Source organism: Lygodium microphyllum, chromosome 22 (assembly GCF_053477565.2).
Source record: "Lygodium microphyllum isolate KBCC chromosome 22, Lygodium_microphyllum_v1.1.10, whole genome shotgun sequence".
NCBI lineage: Eukaryota > Viridiplantae > Streptophyta > Polypodiopsida > Schizaeales > Lygodiaceae > Lygodium > Lygodium microphyllum.
Window position 1 is genome coordinate 137,376,843 of NC_141156.1, and position 22,716 is coordinate 137,399,558.

The window sequence follows — 22,716 nt, forward strand, 5'->3', positions numbered from 1 at the left end:
AAACCACAAATTTCAGCCATCAACATGGTTTATCACATTGAGTTGGATGCCATGAAATAGCAATATGCTATTGATTCGGACTTTGCTAATGTTTATACTCAGCTTTGCAATGGCCGGAGGCATAAGTGCTTTGAGCTTAGAGATGGAGTTCTAATGACACATGGACCACTCTATGTCACAAAGCAGTTGAGGCCTAGAGTTATCACTGAAAGTCATGCTCCTCCATATGCAAGACACAAAGACATTGATATCACAATCAAGGCACTGAAGCATTTCTTCTATTAGCTAACTTTGAGGCATGATGTAGAGCAATTTATCAAAACATGCATCATATGTTAGAAGGTAAAGCATGATAGGCAAAGTATGCCGAGCTTATTGCAACCCTTCCCTATTCGAGACACGCCTTGGTAGAGCATTGCAATGGATTTTATCTTCCTAGGACACCTACAAGGAATGATGGGATATGGACTATTATTTGCAGGTTTAGCAAACAAGCCCATTTCATTCTAGTGATTCAGAAAATAAAGGTTGGGTCATATGGCACGATTGTTTTTGCAGCATATCTTTAAGTATCATGGTATGCCAAAGTCGATCATCACTGATCGAGACCCTCATATAACTAGTTTATTTTGAAAGGGGTTGTTTGAGAATATGGGTACCACACTTAAATTCTCATAATCCTTCCATCCACAAACAAATTGTCAATCTGAGGAAACCAATTCCACAGTGTTGGATCTTATGAGGTGCTATGTCTCAGACCACAAGACAATGTGGGAGCACTATTTGCCATTAGTTCAGTTTGCATATAACAATAAAGTGCATAGTTCCACTCGCAAAGCTCCATTTGAGGTGGTTGACAATAGCAAGAAGGCACCACCCATCATGCAAACTAAGGATAAGATCTTTGAGACCGATCCTTATGTGAAAACTTGGATGCAACTTATGCAAAGATAAAGTATTCACTTCAGGGATCACATGAAAAGCAAAAGAAAGCAGTTGATCGCCATAGACATGCTTTGCACTTTGTAGAGAGCGATTAAGTATCGTTGCGTTTTGAAAAGGCAAGGCTCAAAAAGATGAAAGAAAGACAAAGATTGTATCCAAAGTTGAGTATGAGATACTATGGGCCCTTCTGAGTGTTGAAGAAGATCAAAGATATGGCATATCAGCTGAAATTACCTCCAATTGGTAGATACACAATGCCTTTCTTGTCAATTTGTTAAGGCCTTTTCATGGTGATGTGCCAGAGGATATGTCTGCTGAAATTGAGCCTGAGGTTGAGGCATTGGATAAGATTTTGGTACCTAACCAAATCTTGGTACATAAGGTGAGAGGTAAAGTTTCCCGAAGATATTTAGTGACATTTCAAAATTAATCACCAATGGATGCAAAATGGATGAAAGAGAATGACTTGACAAAACATCCTTAGTTGTTGCACATTTACTATGATGCTTTTCAATTAGAGCCAACTTCAGTTTAGGTTCAGTTAGGTTCAACAGAGAAGGGGTCCAAAGTATTGCATGATGCTCAAGAGGGAGGTGGCACTTCCACTCCTCCCATTGTGGACAGCTCTCATATGCAATGGATCTTGGATGTTTTTAGCATGCATCCAAGGTATTGTGCTGATAATATGTCTGCCATGAGATCACTATTAGAGTGCAGTGATGCGGAAGCGTAGGACAAAGACTGAGAGAGAGTGAACACAGAGAGAAGAGAGAGAGAGAGAGAAGGAGACAGTGTAAACGCAGAAAATCTGCGGTGTAGTATGCTGTATAAGAGTGCAGAAATACACAAGGGGGCAGAGGAAATATCTGCGTATGTCTCCGACTTGATGACCTCGATCTCCATCAGCCCGAGCACAGTCTGTCTCAGCCAACAGATCTTTAAGATCAGAATCTGAAATCACTGAAGAATGAATAATAAAGTGTGCCACAGGTACCGGCTATAGATAGCCAAGAAATAATAAAAAAACAGCATCAGGTCGGCTGCATTAAATGCAGCCGACAGCAGAAAACTGGCCGACTGTGCAGTCCGACTGCACTACTGACATGGCAATGATGACGTGGCACCTCCTCTGCCGTACCATGCTGACGTGGCACTGACTGTCCAGGAAATGATTGGCTAATACCCCCCTCAGATCCTGGACAGGTGAAAAGACTGAGGGATCTGGAATGCTGCCAAAGAAGAGCCTGGGGAAGCACCTTCGTAAACAAATCTGCAAGATTGTCCTCCGTCTTGCAGTACTCCACATCAATGGTCCCATCCAGAAGCTTCTCCCAAATGAAGTGATACTGGATCTCAATGTGCTTCGTCCGGGCATGGAATACTGGATTCCGTACCACGGCAATGCAACTCTCATTGTCGCACCGCAAAAGAGTAGGACGAGTCTGGGGGCAGCCAAGTTCCTCTAACAATCTCCGAAGCCATACAACCTCACGTGTGGTGGAAGACACAGCTCGATACTCCGCCTCAGTAGAAGAAAGGGCTACCGTGGGCTGCTTCTTGCTACTCCAAGAGATAACACCTGTACCCAAGATAAAACAGTAGCCTGTAGTAGACCGACGGTGGTCCACATCGCCAGCCCAATCCGAGTCACTCCAACCTACACGAACCAGATCCATAGCATCTGTACCTGTGGGATAAGAAATCCCTAAGGCAGAGGTCCCTCTCAAATACCGAAGAATCCTCAGGGGAGCCTGTCAATGCACCTGTTTGGGTTCAGTCATGAACCCTACCAAAAGACCCACAGCAAAACAAAGATCAACATGAGTGTTGAGAAGCCAAATCAAGGATCCAATCAACTAACGGCAGTGTGAAGCATCCATCACGGGAGAATCTGAGTGTGAAGTGGCCTTTCAATTCGGATCCATAGGAGTAGTAATGGGCTAACAAGTCTCCATCTCGAAAGTCACCAAGAGCTCCTGAATGTACCTCTACTGAGAGATGAAAATCCCCCTCTGAGACTGATAAATCTCGTGACCCAAGAAGATATGAAGAAGCCCCAAATCCGTCATCTCGAATGCCTAATGTAAAGCTATCTTGGTCTCTCGGACCTTCTGTGCATGATCCCCTGTCAAAAACAAATCATCAACATATAACACGAACAACACACGACCAACCTCGAAAGTGTGCACATAAAGCTACGGATCGGCCTTGGAGTGCCGATATCCCAACTTCGACTGAAGAAACGAGTCAATCTTCTCGTTCCATGCACGCGGAGCCTGTTTGAGACCATACAAGGCCTTCTTCAACCTGTAAACTTTCCCATCCGAGGATCCAAAGCCAGGAGGCTGCTCAACATAGATCTCCTCCTGCAAGTCACCATTTAGAAAGACCGACTTCACATCCAACTGATAGACGGGCCATCTCCTATGGCGAGCCAAGGCAAGAACAGTTCGAATAGCCGCCATACGAGTAGTGGGGGCAAAAGTATCATGGAAATCAATGCCTAGGCGTTGAGCAAAACCTTTAGCAACAAGGCAAGCCTTGTGCTTATCCAAAGAACCATCAGTAAGGTACTTGATCTTGAAGACCCACTTGACACCAATTACTTTCTTGTGAGAGGGATGAGGCACAAGAGACCAACTGCCATTTCTCTCAATAGCCTCCAACTCGGCTTCCATGGCCTTCCGCTAATGATCAGAGAGCAAAGCCTCCTTCACTGAAATGGGCTCTCGATCATGCATAACACGGGTCAGCAAACAATAGTTGGAGCAAACAAGCCCCGAAGAATGTGCCTGGTTCCTCCATGACCTCCGCGGTCCATCCTTCGATTCCCACTCCTCAGGGAACCCCTCGATCCCTAAATCTCGGAGGCTGTCACGGGCCCAACGAGGAGGAGGACGAACCTCTCCCCGTCGCTCTCCATCTACTGAAGACTCAAAAACATCCACCGACGAAACCTCCTCGGGGGTGGCGGGTGGAAGAGAAGACTCTCAATCCGAAGAAGAATCTCCATCAAGAGACTCTGGCTCCAAAGAAACTGTCTCGGGAGCCCAACTCTCCCCTGGATCTCCAAGGACGGGATGCTCCTCACCCCCCTCTATGGCCGGTACTTCCACGAACCGCACATCTCGGCTCGTGTAGACATCCCGCTTAACGGGATCAAACAAACGATAACCTTGGGATTAGGAGCTATAGCCAACCAAAACCTGTCGTCTGGAAGCCGCCTCGAACTTATCACGCTGCGTCTTCGAAATGTGCACATAAGCGTCACACCCAAATATTCTGAAATAAGAGACATTAGGCTTAGTCCCGAAGTAAGCCTCAAAAGGTGTCATCCTGTCAGCGGCCGAAGTGGGAGATCGATTAAGGATGTGAACTGCGGTAGCCACTGCCTCGGCCCACAGAAACTGAGGTGTCTGTCGATGCTCCATCGCGGTGCATGCCATCTCGATCACACTTCGGTTCTTCCACTCCAAAATGTCATTCTCTTAGGGAGTGTTGGTGTTAGTAAACTCCTGGTGAATGCCCCTATCTACACAAAAACGAGCAAACTCATTAGACATAAATTCACCTCCCTTGTCTGAACGCAAGGTCTTCAATCGCCGGCCAATCCTTGAAATGAAAGAAAGCCTCCGCCTTCAAAGTCAAGAAATAGACCCAAGTCATCCTGTTGTAGTCATCTACAATCAACATGAAGTACAAGCTCCCCTTCAGGGACTCGGTCCTCATCGGGCCGTAAAGATATGTAGATACAAGCTCCATGAGTGTAGTAGACCGCCTAGAAGCTTTGTTGGGAATCACATCCCGATGCAGTTTCCCATGAATGCAGGACATTGTTGATGGCTCACCACTATGTCCAGCAAGACAACACCAACGGAAGGAGTCATGTGCCAAGAGGCACCACTGTCCACAATCCACTCTCGAGCCTGGGGAGCTGTCATCGCAACATCAAAAGTTATCGGTGTAGAGTCCTGAATGACTGCTAAGTGAAGAAACGCAGCTGATGAGGGTACAGCCACCGCTCCAGAGTCCTTCATGTGCTTCTTCTTGGTATCCTTCTTATCTTTGTCGGGGCAATCCTTCTTCCAATGACTGGTCTTTCCACAAATATAGCAAGTTGATTCCTTCTCCTTGTCCTTCTTGGATTTGTTGTCCTCCTTCTTTTTCTTTTGGTCCGTCCCCTTCTTTTGATACGCTTGACCAACCAATGCCTCCAATTTGGAAGCATTCTGTCCCTTCAATTGTTCCTCCTGGTCTAAGACCATAGGAACCAACTCTTCCCAACGAAGAGTCGACTCCCGCCCTGAAGCAATAAGAGCGAAATAAAAAGTACCTAATCATCGCGGCAACTGGGATAGTAGGGTGATCGCCATGCCTTCGAAAGAAATAGGCTTCCCTGCATTTTGAACCTGCATCTGAAGCTGTCAAAGCTTATTGATGTGTTCCCGAAGCAAAGAAGACTTATTCACGGACAAAGTCTGCATCTGCACCTCCAAAGAAACCCTCTTCATCAAGGTCATCCGGTTATACATCTGGTCGAGCTCCAGTCATATCTCACGAGCCACGGTCAAGTGCTCGATGTGAGCTATCACGCATGTGGTGCAAGACAGAAACAGAAAAGATCGAATCCTGGCATTCAGTTCGTCTCAATGAGACTGGGCCTTGGTCAACTCCGCACGAGCATTGGAAGAGAGTTTGGACGCATCCCTCACCGAGGGCTTGTTCATCTCCTCCATCACCAGTTCCGCCAAATCATAAGACTCTAAAATGGCCAACATCATCACCCGACAGATACGGTAGTTGTCGCCATCAAGCTTTTGATCTGTTGGAAGAGCCGGTAGGACAGGCACCTTCCTGTCCATGATCGCCTGGAACTCCAAATCAGTCTCTGAAGACATGTTAACCTGCAATACCTGCATAAATGCAAAAGCAGCCCCTCTAACTGTGAAAACGCAGCCTTCTAGGACTGATTCCTCCGCTGCCCAAACCTTCTTCACCTGCTGGAGGTGATGAAAAAGTAAAATCTGCAATGAAAGGCCTCAAACGCAGCCTTCCTCCCCTTCGAACAGCAATAACCTGCAGCAAATTCACCAATTAGACTCCTTTCCCGGACGCCCACGTTCGCTTCAGCCCTGATCCGATGCGCAGCCCTCCCGCTCGCCCTCAAAACCTGGAAACACAGCCTTGTGTTGCGCTGAAATCTCCTCTTCATATAGGTTCAGCCCTCAGTCAGTCCATCTTCACCGCTCTAATACCATGTCAGAGTGCAGCAATGCGGAAGCGTAGGACAAAGATTGAGAGAGAGTGAACACAAAGAGGAGAGAGCGAGAGAGAGAGAGAAAAGGAGACTGTAAATGCAGAAAATCTGCGATGTCGTATGCTGTATAAGAGAGAGAGAGAAAAGGAGACTGTAAATGCAGAAAATCTGTGATGTCGTATGCTGTATAAGAGTGCAGAAATAGACAAGGGGACAGAGGAAATATCTGCGTATGTCTCCGACTTGATGACTTCGATCTCCATCAACCCAAGCACAATCTGTCTCAACCAACAGATCTTCAAGATCAGAATTTGAAATCACTAAAGAGTGAATAATAAAGTGTGCCACAGGAACCGGCTATAAATAGCCAAGAGATAATAAAAAACAGCATCAGGTGCAGCCGCAGAAAACTGACCGACTGTGTAGTTCGACTGCACTGCTGATGTGGCAATGATGACATGGCACCTCCTCTGCCGTACCGTGCTAACGTACTGTCCAAGAAATGACTGGCTAACAGTCACTACTCAATGTACTAGTCATTGTGAGATGTAAGTAGATTATTATGCCTAGCCAATTTAATTATGAAAAATGCTAGAAAAACCAATTGGGAAGGCTGCCACTTGTCAAAAATGCCCATGCCATACTGAAAAACGTCTTTAGAGGTTGGAGAGTGGCATTTTTATAAATTCGGCTTGCAAGAGAGAGGGAGGGAAGGCTGCCGGTCTGATTTGCAGCCATTGGAGGACCTTCTGAGGCAGCCAAGGTTAAGGGCAAGAGAAGACCAATCAACAGCAAGTGACAGCATCTACAGGCTTTTGAGATGGGGCAGCAGCAGTAAATGACTGATTTTCTTTAGTTATTTGCATCTACAAGATGTTGTGGCAGGGCAACAGCTGCATTCGACTAATTTTCAGTCATTCTTCGCGACAAAACTTTGAATTTTCTCTCTCTACAGCTTTCTCTCTCATCTCCCAACCATTTCGCAACCTTTCTCCAAAGATCTGACCATTTGGACCCTTGGAGTCTGAGAAATTGCAAATTTCTCTACTATAAATCCTAATTTACAGCAAAAATTAAGGTTTAGCAGCAGCCTCGAGAAGCGTGCCAAAAATTGGAAGCTCCAAGGCTTGGATTCAACACGACTGAAGGTGAATTTCAGCTAAAATCAAGTGGAGGACTAGCCAGCCATTGAATTTGGAGCATTTCCATCGTCCATGAGGTGGGTGAAGGCCAATTATGTCTCCGAATCAAGGGGCAAAATAAATTGAAGACTTGCGATTGGAAGAATCCCATCGTAAATCAACTTACTCTTCAATAAAGCTAAAGAAATACCGAAAGGAGCGCCAATTTTGGGGCCAATCGGATGTGCATTGTCCAAGATCATTAGGTAAATTTATATTTTCAGATTTGCAAAAATTATTTGATGTTGTAATTAAGTTGTAATCAAGGATTTACCACCCATCCACAGAAGGAAGGTTGGTTTCAATAGTTTTGGACTAATTCTCTGTATTATTTGATGTTTATGTAGGCTGGAAATTTCTAGTAATCTTTGGGGCATATAGCATGATTGGACAACAATTCCCAATGTTGTGACTATGATGCCATATGGAAATTCTAGCATAGTGTGCTTTTCCTTTGCTACAATGCAATGCAATCGAGGACGATTGCAAAGATTTCAAGGGGAAGGTTTGTCACGAGGATGTGAAATTTTGAGATGCTTTAATATTATTAAGTTATTAATCAAAGGTGCAAGGTTGTTTAGCACATGTGATGCACATGGCAATTATTTCATGGTAGCAGGCCAAAGACCCTGACGATGCAATGGGAGTCGAAGGAAAAGCTTATGATAAGTTATGCCAACTAGGCTGTGGGGATCGGTTGGTGTCACTTTTAACCCTAGGATAGTTGTTTGGCCAATAAGTGTCGGTGGTGACACTAGAGACTAGCATTATCTAATTAATTAATGTCAGTCTTAGCATCAATAGAGGTTGCGGCCCACTCCACATTGCAAATGGCCTAGCCAATCTAATTATGGATGGGCACATTTAATTTTAGGCAATGTGAAAATGGCTAAAATTAATTAATTTTTAGGATTATTTAATTTTAAAATTTAATTAAATGACTGGACAATGTTGAAAATTAGGTTTAGAAGGCTACACCTTGCAAAAATGCCCATGAAAACTAAGAAAACGTTTTTTGGGGATTGGGTCTCATCCATTCAATCAGTTTACAACTTGGGGCAAAGAGAGAGGGAGTTGCTAGGATCCATTTTCTAATCAAAAAATAACAATTTGCTGCAAAAGACAACCATCTCAAAACCTAATTAGACGAGGGACAACATAAAGGCACGTCAAGGGGCTAGCAATAACATTTCTCATCAGGTGACAACATTTTGGAAGTGCCTAGTAGTAGATGATCGCATTAAAAGTAGGCTACAGCAGGTAGCAAGTATATTTTAGGGTTTTCTTGCAAAAAAAATTCAAATTTCTCTCTCATCTTTGCTTTCTCTCACCTTCTCCAACCCCTTCTCAGGAAATCTCGACATTTCTCAACTATTCTGAGCAAATCTCGATCAAATTTGGTGAACAATAGAGGAATCCCTACTGTAAACCCTAAATTTCTACAAAAATAATAGTTTAGTAGCCACCTTGGGTTCCATGCCAACAACCAAAGGCATTGTACACTAAAACCAACACCTGAAATTTGTGAAATTGACACAGATTTTAGATGCCAAGGCATCCATTGTGAATTGGAGTAACATTTAGCCAATTGGTGGTTCTATTTGTACATGTTTTGGGTGAAAATCAAGGGGCAATCGACCCAAATGGCTTGTTGATTGTACAGCAAGGGTGAAATTCTAATACTTTGCTTAGCAATTGATTAAGTTGTCAATCAAATGTACAAATGCGGTGCACATGTGATACGCAAGTTAGTTATTTCACAATGATGAGCAAATAACCCTAAGAAGTCAATTGGATGCCAAAGGCAAAAGTTGTAACGAGTTGCACACATCGAGTACTAGGTGGTGTGCCTAGTGACAAATCTTGGCCTAAAATATTTTACAGCTATTAAAATCAATGGTGACATTAGAAACTAGATATTAATTAATTAATCAATGCAAGTAAAAGGGCTACTAAATGCTCAAGATTTCTTGGACGATATATTAGCCTAGTCAATTCAATTGTTGGCTAGTGCAGGTGATTTTATTAGCAAATAATAATAATTAAATTCATTTGCAAAATTGAAATTCCGAAAACTAATTTAATTTGGCTAAAAATTGCTTTCAAGTATAATTAGAAGGCAGCCACAAGGCTAGACCCACCCATGCAAGTAAGAGCATACACTAGTTGGAGGCTTGGAGAGGAGAAAGAGTAAGCAATTGTGTTCTAGCTGCATTCATAGTTGCCAAGAGTTTCCGAAACGGCGAAACGGAAACGGGCGGGAAACGGCAAAAACGGAGTTTCAGTCCCGACAAGAAACAAGAAACTGTGAAAACAATTTAATGGGAAAAGGCATTCCCCTTGCCACCCTAGGATCCATTTCTCCCTTGGCCTTACGCCACATCCAAGATCTGAGAGGGGGCGTTAGCAATCATGTTTATCATACCTTGTCATCTCCTGCATGTGAATCTTAGTCTAAGTCAGACAAGGACTTTAGGAGCTCTGACCTATCTATCACTTGTTTTGACAAAGGAGATAGCTCATTCTAGAGCACTCAGTTTATTGCATTTCAATGCATTTTAACTATAGTCCACAACAATCAATTATTAGAGAACACTAATCAAATTAAAGTTCAAGAGAGATTACACAGTACACATGCACTTGCCACCATCCATGTGTGTCTATATCATTTCAAAAAGAAGAGTACAAGATACTGTGAACATATGCAAGCAAAATACCAAAAAGATAAAGAGTTAAGGCTCAAGCCTCAATACAATCATAAAGAGCTGAAATGTCTGAAACGTATCTGGAATCTAGACTTTGGAGTGACTATTCATCATCCTGATCCTCGGTCTCTGCATCACTAGCAGATGCACTACAAGAAGTAGAATCTAACTCAGAATGAGAGCTAGTAGAAGAGGGTGAGGCTGCAACTGCTGAAGTGCTAGCGCCATCCCGTCACAAAGTGGCCCTCCATGAAGCTCGTGTGCGATGGGCAGGAGCTAACATCTCCTCATACAACATGGTGTAGATGTCCAACCCCTCACTAGGAATATTTGGTATGTCTTTCACCTTCTCTATGTCTACCTTGTCGACATTCACCTGGCGAGGTTCAGGAGAGGTAGAGGTGTACTCAAGAAGGTGAAGGTTGCAGTGACAAAAGACCAACCTCTCCAACTGAGCTGTGCTCAAACGATTCCTCTTCTTTATATGGAAGAGGGCCCAAGTGCTCCAATTTGTTTCACATGGGCCTGAGCTGCAATCCTGTGAAAGAACTCGAATAGCAAGGCGTTTCTGTCATGATCCACAAGAAAAGAAATTTCAGATTGCACAACATTTCTAATGCGCAATGTATGAATACTAAGTACTTAAAAGCTAGAGCCTCAGCCTAGAACTTACTAGGGTAGGTGCAGATGCCCCATATTTCTCCCACCAAGACACAGGCCACAACTCTCTCTCTCGAAGCTGGGCTGTCAAGCAACCAAAGGAGAGGCTATGGTTACGAAACAGGAGAAGCTCATCCTCAAGCCTCGTGACCATCTGCAAATCTCCGTCTACCCACTTCTCAAAGTTCTCCTGAATACAGTTCTCTAGCTCATCATCAACAGACTGATTCTCACTACACCGTAGGGGATGCAATACATGTGCAACTGCATGGATTGGTCTATGAAACCAATTCCATCGTGTCTACCATACACATCGAAGCTCCTCGATCGTGGATTCAAGATGGGCAATTGAAGCTATGGTGGATAAACATAAATTTGCAAACCATAAATGATAATACATATTTGCATAAACCATAAAAATCACTTACTTTCTACGAGGAAGACAGGTATTGATGTCCAAGGCCTCTCTAATATTATCCATATACTCATAGAGTAGCCCCATGGTGCTCCCCTCCATATTAGTAATGCGCAATACAGAATAGATGGGCTGGATTGATTTCACTAAGGCTTCAGGCTCCTCCCACCATCCTTGATCCATTACCATCCGTGAGAAAGATATGTGTTTTGCATCTTGGCTATCCTCCAAAGCACACCACTCTCGGGATACCACCGTGCGTATCAAGTCCTTGTGCACTCGCACAAGCCTCTCCACAACAATAAACATATATGCAAACCTTGTGCTTGAGGGCTTGAGTAGCTCTAACTCACTGTGTGAACGGTAGATACTTTGCACCTTAGGCCGCTTTGTGACAAAATGCACCATGGACTTGGCTGTTGAAAAATCCTGTCACTAATTTACCTTGCTGAAATGTCAATTTCAGCTGTAAAATCAGAAATTTGAGAGATTTTAAAGCCAATACTAAAGGGGAAAATAGTGTTTCTCAAGAATTTCAGAGTTTAGTGGCTGTTAATGCCAAAATTTTCAGAAAATTTCAGACTTCAGTCCAAGAAATTTGCAACAATAATCAGCTCCTCAAACTTGAGAGTCAAGACATGATAGAGAGAGAGAGAGAGAGAGAGAGAGAGAGAGATGCAGTCTGAAATTTCAGACAAACAAAAACAGCACATATAAGAGGGGAGAGAGGGGAAAACGATAAGAAAAATTTTACACTTCAACTTTGGGGCAGTCGATATCGAGCTGAAGGCTGAATCGACCTGTTACATATTCCACAAACAGGTTTTCCATGTTTTGGGGCAGGGAGAAGGCAACTGACAGCAAGCGACACCTTCCTAGGTGAAACGTAAAGTGTTTTCCAGGTTTTTTGCCAAGCAACAACCTTTTTGGCGAAATTGTCATGTTAACTACTTTTTCCAGCCATTTTAATTTTCCCAAAAGTATGTCAAGTATGAAACAAGATTTTATACTCTTTTTTTCACACATTTTTCAAATGTCTAGTTGGCCAATCCGACACATCTGATAAAAACTAAGCTATAGCATTCTCTCTCATCCTCCAGCCATTTCTCAAGTTATCTCAGTAAAATCTAGCCATTTGAGCCATCAGAGGTGGAGAATTCGGTGCTGAAAACCCTAATTTAAAGAGAAATGTAGGATTTGACAATTGCCTCAAGAAGCATGCTGAAAGTTGACGGCCTAAGCCTTGAATTCCAATAGCTGAAACTAAAGGATTTCAAGAAGATTCAAGAGACCAACGAACCAATATAAAATTTGGGGCTAAATTTCTCTCTCAAGTAGTAGAGGCAATAACAAACCCCAAGCAAACCAAGGGGCAAATTGGTTTGAAAGTTTGCCGGTCGTTTATGATAGCAAGAGGCACTTGGATTAGGGGAGGAGATTAGAGAATCTTAATTGTACCCCATCCTGCAATCAAAGATAAAGAGAGACCACAAGGGGCACCAGTTTTGAGACCAATAGGCTATCCATTGTCCAAGATTTAAGTGGTAAGGTGTGCATTTCAATTTATGTGATGCAATTACTTGCTAAAATTATTGATTAATCAGGTTATTATCACCATCTCTATGGGAAGGCTGGTCTCAACTTTGATGAGAGTAACAAATGGCAAAGTCTAAGGGGCAAAGTTGGACTAATTGTGAAGGACACAAGCATTCATACTATTTTTAGGGCTTACAAGATAATTTATACAACGTGCTAGATGTGATTGCCAAAAATGATACGTGAGTCAATAGTCACTAATAAATAATGCCTATAACCAATATTAGCTAAGCATCAGCATTATGTAACTTGAATTGGAAAGTTCTTCAGTAAAGTAAAGAAATACAAATACCCAAGCGACACCAGCATTTGGGGTCAACATGTGTGGCCTTTGTAGTATACAAGCATTCTAGCTCCACTATAGTGAGTAATTTATTTGTTGATCTCAATTCAATTCATTGTGCTTTGCAACGTTATGTTTCTACTAACTTTTAGTCTCACTAACGGCCATTTTCCCTACAAGGATGCATTTGTGGAGTATGCCGTTTGTTGGGATGTCTTGGAACTATACTACTCATTAAAAGCGCATTCTTGACACCCTTGGGTTCAATGCTTGTTGTGAAAAAAACTCTTTCATAATTAATGAGAAACTATAACATGGATGACCAATCAAAAGCAACAAGACCGCATCCTTCTTATGGCCAATGAGATTTTGGATAGGCATTTACATCAAGGTCAATCTTGATTTGTATCCATTAGAAAATTTATTGAAAAAATATTTAATGTGTATTTTAGAGTGAAATATTCAAAATATTCTGAGCGCAATATCTTGTTACTAGAGATAGATAAAGGGTATTCCCTAATTAAGATAAGATGATATAGTTGAAGATACAACACCAACTACTTTGTAATTATATGCAACAATCTGCACTTAATTGTAACTCGAATGAGTCAATGAGCGACACATTTCTTCTTAAACAATCGACACTTCATTCAAATGAACAATATTAAACATATAGATGGCAAAAAACAAATAACAATAGATCAATATTAAAGCTTGTGCATAAAATGTCACACCTATTGCTCGAGATTGTTGATTTGTGTTTGTCTACAACATGATCATCATCTCTCTGTAATCAAGACCACAAGAGTTAACATTACAGTTTTCATACAATCTATTGTTGCACAAATCTCAAACAACCTGCACTTCTCTTTACAAAAACACCAAAAACAAGTGAAGAAATTGCCAAGGTACTCATGTTGCTCACATATAGAAATGTTTTTACCAACCAATTTTTCTTCAAGTTACCACTAGTGCATGTGAACCAGAGAAGGTATTGAGTTGGCCGAATCCATGTATAAGTCAATCAACAATAATCACATTACTTATAACAAATCAGCCTTGGGCAATGCTCAACATGCAACTCTATAATACAAACCTATATGTGTTTCATTGTGTCATGACTACATATAAAAGGTTAACCTCCTGGAAAACCTCTTTTGGGCTATATCAAATTGACTATACAAGCATATTCAAAAGTAGACAAGCAACATTCTTCCTTGCTGATCTTGTATATAACTTCCGAGCATTAGTAACTTGAAGAAATAAACCAAATAAAGCATGTTCACACCGAATTTGTCAAAATGGTGTGGAGCAATGAAACTAAAAAGACAGAGCTCATAGAACTAATGTAGGCACAGAGAATTAAACAAAAGAACAAGAATGCAAGAACCCAAAGAGAATGCACTCAAGAAATGAAATCTATATACCAACACTCGAGTGTGCGCAAAGGCACGAGCTATGGGCAACTAGCAAAGTGCTCCAATCTCCCTCTCTCTAGTAGGAAGCAACGTGCTCACATGAATGAATAAATGTTATGTAGTGGAGGAGAGAGAACCAATAAATAGGTTATAGAGATACATCATAAATATCACATCAGCCAACATCAAATGTGGCTATAAATTTAGGTCAGCCTATATTCCATGCACCTTCTTTGAATTGAAATGGACTTTGCACGAACCTTGACACTCAAGATATATACTACACTTAACACACACTCTTAGATCATGGATGATTAATACAATGAAATATACCATGATGAAAGACATGCCATAGTACATACAAACAATTACAATCAAATAGGATCATGGATACCCAAGCAAAAGGTGATCAAGCCACCACCAAGGTGCCTCCTAAAGACACTGATGTTGATGTCAATCGTACCAATCCCTAACCACAATGATTAGAAATAGTCCAATCTTGATGCCTGTCACCAACCAACTCAATAGAAAGCACTACCATGACTATCGATTCTCCGCCTTCGGCCAAACCACCAAAGTGTCCCCTCATGTGAGAACTTACTAGGAGCAAAGACTGCTCACTATGGAACATCCCATCATGAATCTGAATGGCAAACCACCTCCTAGATTTGATTCTACCAAACTTAGTCAGCATATGTAGAAAACCATGCTCCCTCCATTGCACCTATGTTGAGAAACCACTTTTTTACTTTACATACTTTAGTTAGGGTTTTGCACTGGCAATCCCAAATGGGCTATTTACAAAGGATTGTAAGGAGTTAGTAGCTTAAAGTCAAATGAAGAAGAAGAAGCCAAATACGCACTCTTCCCATGCATCATTCTCATCCCTCCAACCAAGGCACTCTTCCGAACTTGGATCCTCCAACCAAGGCATAGGGAAAGGTTGCGGAAAGGGTCATCTTCTTCAAAGAAGAGAAAGGGGCTGTCTGCTCCTCCTATTGCTTTCTAGAGCAAAGTGATGTGGTTATCCCTCACTAATCTCCAGTGCTAGAGAGGGAGCATGAGAGCGGCAAGGTAGGGCAAGTGAGCCTCATCTATACAAGTATATAGGTGCAAAAAATCTAAAAAAGGACTTCCCTTTCACATTGATTGAACTCTAGCACATTTTGAAATCCTAGAGCTAGGATTGATATCAAGATTCGTGATAAGTTGTTTCTTGACAGAAAGCCGGATTGGCTCCTAGTCTGAGCTCACATGAAGGGACACTTTAGCAGTCTAGTCAAAGGTGGAGAATCCATGGTCATGTATGCCACAGCAAGGCATTAATGAAAGACATAGAGAGCTGCTATGATTCTTCTCTACTCTATTTTTAGGAACAAGTATGATCCACAACAACATCAAATTCACTCGAAGGCAATTTGGTGGTAGCTAGATCACCCACTACTTAAGAATCCATAGTCCTATTTTGGTGGTCTTGATTATATGGACTATGATAAGCCATTATCATTATATCATTGTGATGTATTAGATTAACCATGATCTAAGAAAGAGTGTTAACAAATTAGTCACCGTCCGACTGAGTCTATGTGTATATATTCATGGAATGGGCACAATAGACTACTTTGGGCCCTTTTTTTGTGCTAATTATTTTTGTCTCTAGCATTATTGGCTGGCCAACTGGATTTCTAGGCCATTATTATGCAAGACGACCTAATGCATTTGGCCATAAGTTTCAATTGGTGATACTAGAGAAGTGGCGTTTAATGGTATCTAACGCCAATCTGATGGTCAAAATCGCGCAAAGACACTCAAGAATAGAAGTTGCCAAGCCAATTCAATTATTGGCTAGTTAGACTCTTTTTCTAGGCACCAAAATATTATTATATTAATTTTCAGTATTTAAAGACTGAAAATTAATATTTAATTATGGATAATGCTTTAAAAACCATTTCGAAAGGTTGCCACTTGTCAAAAATGCCCATTAAAAACGTCTTCAGAAGTTGCAAAGAGGCATTTTTAGTGGTTCAGCCTGCAAGAGAGGAAGGAGATGCTACTGGTCTAATTTGCAGCCATTGGAAGACCTTTTGAGGCAACCAAGGGCAGGAGAAGACCAATCAATAGCAAATGATAGCATCTGTAGGCTGTTGAGACAAAGCAGCAACAGTAAATGACTGATTTTCTTCAATTCTTCGCAAAGAAAGTCCAAATTTTCTCTCTTCTAAGCATTCTCTCTGATCTTCCAGCCTTTCTACAGCCTTGGTCTCAAGATCACACCATTGATCACCAAAGGTTGAGAAATTTCAGATTTCTCTCCTGTAAACCCTAATCTACCAACAGAAATAAGGTTTTAGCAACAGCTTCGAGAAGCATCCCAAAAATTGGAAGCTCCAAGACTTAGATTCAATAGGACTAAAGCACTTTTCAGTCAAATTCAAGTGGAGGGACCAGCAAATCAATGAATTTGAGGCATTTTCCATCTCCATCAAAGCGGGTGAAGACAATTGACTGCTCGAATCAAGGAGCAATTTAAATTGAAGACTTGTTGGTCATTTCAGACAGTAAGGGGAGTTGGAATACCAAAAGGGATTGGGAAAATCCCATTGAACATCAACTTCTTCTTCAATTAAGTTAAAGAAATACCGAAAAGGGGGCTAATTTTGGGGCCAACAAGGTATCCAATGTCCAAGATTGTAAGTTAATTTGCATTTCTTAGTTTTGTAATAAATGTTGCTGCTGTAATTAGGTTGTAATCAAGGAATTACCACCCATCCATGAAAGGAAAGCTGGTTTCATAGTTCCATTGCAGAGAGACCACTCAATCCCTTGATTTGTTGGGCCCTAGGCCCCTGATTGCAAGCCAAAACTTTGTGCTAGTGCTGAATTTTACTCTCAGCTGAGAAATTACAGCAATATGTCCTCATACAATGAGATGGACTCGGACAGTGATCATGCCTCTTAATATGAACATTCACATGGGAATGAAGAAAATGCAATGCCTGACCTCGGATAAGGCTCAAACTACATATAGCAAGCTGAAAATGTTGTTGGGCAAGATGCATCACCTTCAAGGTATAAGGAGGCTAGTGAGAAGCAAAGTGAAAAGGAATTTGATTACAAATTCAAGAATCAGATGAGAACAGCAGCAAATCTCTTTGCTGAATCGGCAAAGGGTCCTCAATTTACTCGCTTTTTGAATACTCCAAAGGACAGCAAAGGCAAGAAGAAGAAGATGTCTTCTACACCTATGTGAAAGGCCCGATGTATTCCGGTATGGCTGGAAATGTGCAAAACCCTAAGTATGGCAGCATTGGCTTGAAGCCTAGGGCACAAAGTAGCATGTTTGGTAAAGCATCTGCATCCCCAAATGCTTACGAGGCTCAAGGAATGAATGTTGGTCATGCAGATGCTTCGTTTGGCGTTGGTTTTAATGTAAATTCAGCAAATGCACTCTTTTTGCAGCAGCCAGTATATGACAACTTAACACCCAAAGGGGCAACAAAAGACTATGATGAGGGTGGAAAAGCAGTGAAGTTTGAGTCCTTTAATGGTGCACAAGATAGGTTGAAAGCTTTGACTTTCATTCAGCAATTTGATGCAGTTTTAAGAGGAAACTTCACGGAGTCCTTGAAGATTCATAAGGCAACCACTTTCTTGAAAGGAAATGCATTACAGTAGTGGTCCACTCTTTTGATACAAGGTAGAGCACTGTCAACATGGGTACAATTCAAACAAATGTTTGCATTGAATCGGTTGACAAGTACCTTTGAGGTGGACATCATGACAGCTTGGAATAAGCTGTATGCTAAGGAATGTAAGAATTTGGAGTAATATAATAAGAAGGTGTGGGATGCATTGCTGCCTATTACTTCTTATTGCCCAGTACCCCTTCATGAGCAAGTGGAAAAATATGTTTGTGGGCTCCCCAAAGGGTTCAAGGATTTTTGTATTGAATCCACCATCTCTAGCATGTCTCAGCTCATAGAGACTACTACTACAGCCGATGCTTTGCTGCATGGAAAGGATTCAAGCTTCCTAGAGAGTGGGAAGAAGCTGAATAAAAAGTTGTTTAAAGCTGAGAAAAGGGGCAGATCTGAAAATTAGCCTAAAAAGAGGCCAAAATAGCAAAGAAAGGGCTCCAAAACATTGGCACAACGTAGGAAATTAATGGCTGCGAATAAATGTTTTACTTGTGAATAGGAGGGTCACATTACAAGGGATTGTCCCAATAGGCAGCAAGCTGGAAAATCAAAAAATCAAGGAGATTCTAAAGGAAAGAAGCCCAAAACATCAGTGGAATTGATGCACAATGTTGTTAGTGATTAGCCCAATGATGATGTTACTAAGTTGTGCAAAGCATGGGGTAAAATTATAAATCAGCATACATTGATTTTCTTTGATAATAGTGTACGAGCCACCTTCATCTCTGTTGACATGACAGTCAGTCTGGCCATCAAAGAGGATGAGATTGAACCCATGGGGAAAGTTGGAATGGCATGTAAAGGCCTTGCAGAGCCGGTCAAACCGCTCATTGGAAAGCTTCGATTGCATATACAGGGATATGTGCACAACGAAGACTTATTCATTACTCCGCTTAAGGGTTGTGATGTATTGCTTCGTATGCCATGGTGTTACCATATGCATGCAGTGATTGATTCTCGTGCAAAAAAGATCACTCTTCAGCATAAAGAAAATGTGCTAATACTTGATATAAAGTTGAAAGGTAAATCTATCCCTGTTGTATTTGCAGCTATCACTTCTGAAGTAATGAAAAATCATATTTCAACGTACTTGGTTTTTACTAAGGATAAAGACGATAGTGAGAATGTTGGAAACATGTCTAATTAGAGAAGGATCCCATGTCATTTCTAAGAATGTATGTTGATTGCTTCTCTCAATCACTTCCAAGGCAGCTACCGCGTGAAAGATCATGGCATAGAACTTATCCCTGGAAGTAGCCCATCTAATAAGCTACCATATAGAGTCGATGCAACCCAATAGAATGAGATTATTAGTCAGGCAAATGAGCTCTTAGAAAAAGGGCTCATTCAGCCTAGCTCATCTCCTAATTATAATTAAAGTTGACTCGGGACTGTTGAGTGTAAAGGCGCCTCTACCTAGCCACCCATGTATTACTACATTGACAGTATCCGCGCCTGCACACTGCAGGCCGCAAGCGCCAATCACTGTCCCCTCATTCTTTATTCTTTCATTGACATTTCTGAATAAAGGGAAGGCCAGTCACACATTGTGATTGTTGGAGTTAGCACATTGTGTATGTCTCTCTCTCTTGCTCTTGCTCCTTCCGTTCTCCAATGCTTTTGGTGCAGAAAAAGGATGTTTCATGGTGTATGTACATCGATTATCATACTCTAAGAAAGATCACGATAAAGAATCGTTGTCTGATTCCTCATATCGATGATGTTATGGATAGATTGCAAGGGACAGTCATATTCAACCGTATAAATTTGAAAAGTGGGTATCATCAACTACGCATTAGACTAGAAGATGTACCTAAGACAGCTTTCAAGACATCTTTTGGATTGTATGAGTTTCTTGTTATGCCTTTTGGACTTACGAATACTCTTGCTACTTTTAATCGGATGATGGATTGCATCTTTAGGCCACATAGAGGATTTGTGGGCACTTTCCTTAATGACATGATGTCCATTCAAAGAACGAGGCAGAGCATAGAAGACACTTGGACATTGTGTTCAATGAATTACATGAGCATAGACTGGTTATTAATGACAAGAAAAGTGAATTCTTGCATGCATGAAATTGACTTTTGGAGGCATATCGTATTGGCCGATGGTATTTGCATGGACCCTGCAAAGATTGAGGCAATACAATCATGGCCACCTTTGAAAAATGTGCATGAGATCCGCAACTTCTTGGGTTTACGTTCTTACTGTAAGAAGTATGTACGCGGGTTTGCTAAAATTGCATCCCTATTTAATGCTTTGCAGAAGAAGAATATGCCATTTAGATGGACAATAGTGGATATTTCAGCATTTGATAAGTTGAAGGAAAAGATAACTTCAGATCCTATGCTTGTGTTGCCCGATCTAAGAACATCATTCATAGTTCAATGCATGTGGACACAACATTGGGGCAATTCTTATGCAAGACGGCCGAGTTGTGGCTTATGAGAGCCAAATTCTCCACGGTGCAGAAAAGAATTGCAGGTCTATGAGAAAGAGCTGTTAGCTGTAATTCATGCACTATCTACATGGAGACATTATTTGTTGGGGGCTGATTTTACAGCGCAAACAGACCATCAAACTTTGAGGTACTTTCTGACGCACACAAAGTCGTCAAAGAAGCATATGAGATGGGCAAATTTTCTCTCTATGTTTTAATTTCAAATCGTACATATTAATGTCAAAAAGAATCTTGTGACTAATGCACTGTCACGTAAGCCACAAATTTCAGCTATTAGCATGGTTTACCACACTGAGTTGGATGCCATGAAAGAGCAATATGTTGCTAATTCAGACTTTGCTAATGTTTATGATTGGCTTTGCAATGGCCAAAGGCATGAATACTTTGTGCTAAGAGATGGATTTCTAATGATGCATGGACAACTGGACAACTATGTGTCACAAAGTAGTTAAGGCCTAGAGTTATCACTGAAAGTCATGCTCCTCTGTATGCAGAACATAGGGATATCGGTGCCACGTTCAAGGCAATGGAGCTTTTTTTTTATTGGCTAACTTTGAGGCATGCTGTAGAACAGTTTGTTAAGACATGCACCGTATGCCAAAAGGTAAAGCATGATAGGCAAAACATGCCAGTTTGTTGTAGCCCTTGCCTATTCCAAATAGGCCCTAGCAGAGCATTGCAATGGACTTTATTTTTAAGCTTCCTAAGACACCTACAAGGAGTGATGGGATATGGGCTATCATTTGTAGGTTTAGCAAACAAGTCCATTTTATTCCAGTGAGGAAAAAAAATAAAGGCTGATCATATGGCACGATTATTTTTGCAACACATCTTTATCATGGTATGCCAAAGTCAATCATGAGTGATCGAGACTCCCGGATGACCAGTTTATTTTGGAAGGGGTTGTTTGAGAATATGGGTACCATGCTGAAATTCTCATCATCCTTCCATCCGTAGACAGGTAGTCAATTTGAGGAAGCAAATTCCACAATGTTAGATCTTTTAAGGTGCTATGTTTCAAACCACAAGACACAATGGGAGCACTATTTGCCCTTGGTTGAGTTTGCTTACAACAACACATTGCATAGTTCTACGGGCAAAGCTCCATTTGAGGTGGTTGAGGGTGGCAAGAAGGTACCACCTATTCTGCAAACTAAGGATAAGATCTTTGAGACTGATTGTTATGTGGAAAACTTGGATGCAGTCTATGCAAAGATAAAATATGCACTTCAGAGATCGCAAGAAAAGCAAAAGAGGGCAGCTGATCGCCACAAACGTGCTTTCCAGTTTGCAAAGGGAGATTATGTATTGATGGTAAAAAGAATGTTGTGACTCATGCATTGTCACGTAAGCCACAAATTTCAGCCGTCAGCATGGTTTATCACACTGAGTTGGATGCCATGAAAGAGCAATATGTTGCTAATTCGGACTTTGCTAATGTTTATGATCAGCTTTGCAATGGCTGAAGGCATAATCACTTTGTGCTAAGAGATGGATTTCTGATGATGCATGGACAGTTGTGTGTCACAAAGCAATTAAGGCCTAGACTCTAGAGTTATCATTGAAAGTCATGCTCCTCTGTATGCAAGACATAGAGATATTGATGCCACAGTCAAGGCAATGCAACATTTCTTTTATTGGCCAGCTTTGAGGCATGATGTAGAACAGTTTGTCAGAACATGTATCGTATGTCAAAAGGTAAAGCATGATACGCAAAACATGAGGGTTTTGTTGCAGCCCTTGCCTATTTCAGATAGGCCTTGGCAAAGCATTGCAATGGACTTTATGTTTGAGCTTCCTAGGATATGGACTATCATTTGCAAGTTTAGCAAACAAGCCTATTTTATTCTAGTGAGGAAGAAAATAAATGATGATCATATGGCACGATTCTTTTTGCAGTACATCTTTAAGTATCATGGTATGCCAAAGTCGATCATCAGTGATCCAAATCTTCGTATGACTAGTTTATTTTAGAGGGGTTCTTTGAGAATATAGGTACCACACTAAAATTCTCATAATCCTTTCATCCACAAACAAATTGTCAATCTGACAAAGCCAATTCCACAGTGTTGGATCTTTTAAGGTGCTATGTTT

The 22,716-nt window shown here is 41.4% G+C and overlaps 1 protein-coding gene and 1 pseudogene across 2 annotated transcripts in view; both read right to left on the reverse strand.

Moving 5' to 3' along the window:
* LOC148017664 (putative protein phosphatase 2C 71) overlaps window positions 1–22,716 on the reverse strand; it is a 107,813-nt gene that overhangs the window by 56,466 nt on the left and 28,631 nt on the right. For both annotated transcript variants that reach the window (XM_087662438.1, XM_087662439.1), the window contains exon 4: window positions 13,777–13,829. In XM_087662438.1, the coding sequence (XP_087518564.1) occupies window positions 13,777–13,829 (53 nt within the window). The remainder of the gene's footprint in view (window positions 1–13,776; window positions 13,830–22,716) is intronic.
* On the reverse strand, window positions 10,192–11,011 carry LOC148017665 (uncharacterized; annotated as a pseudogene).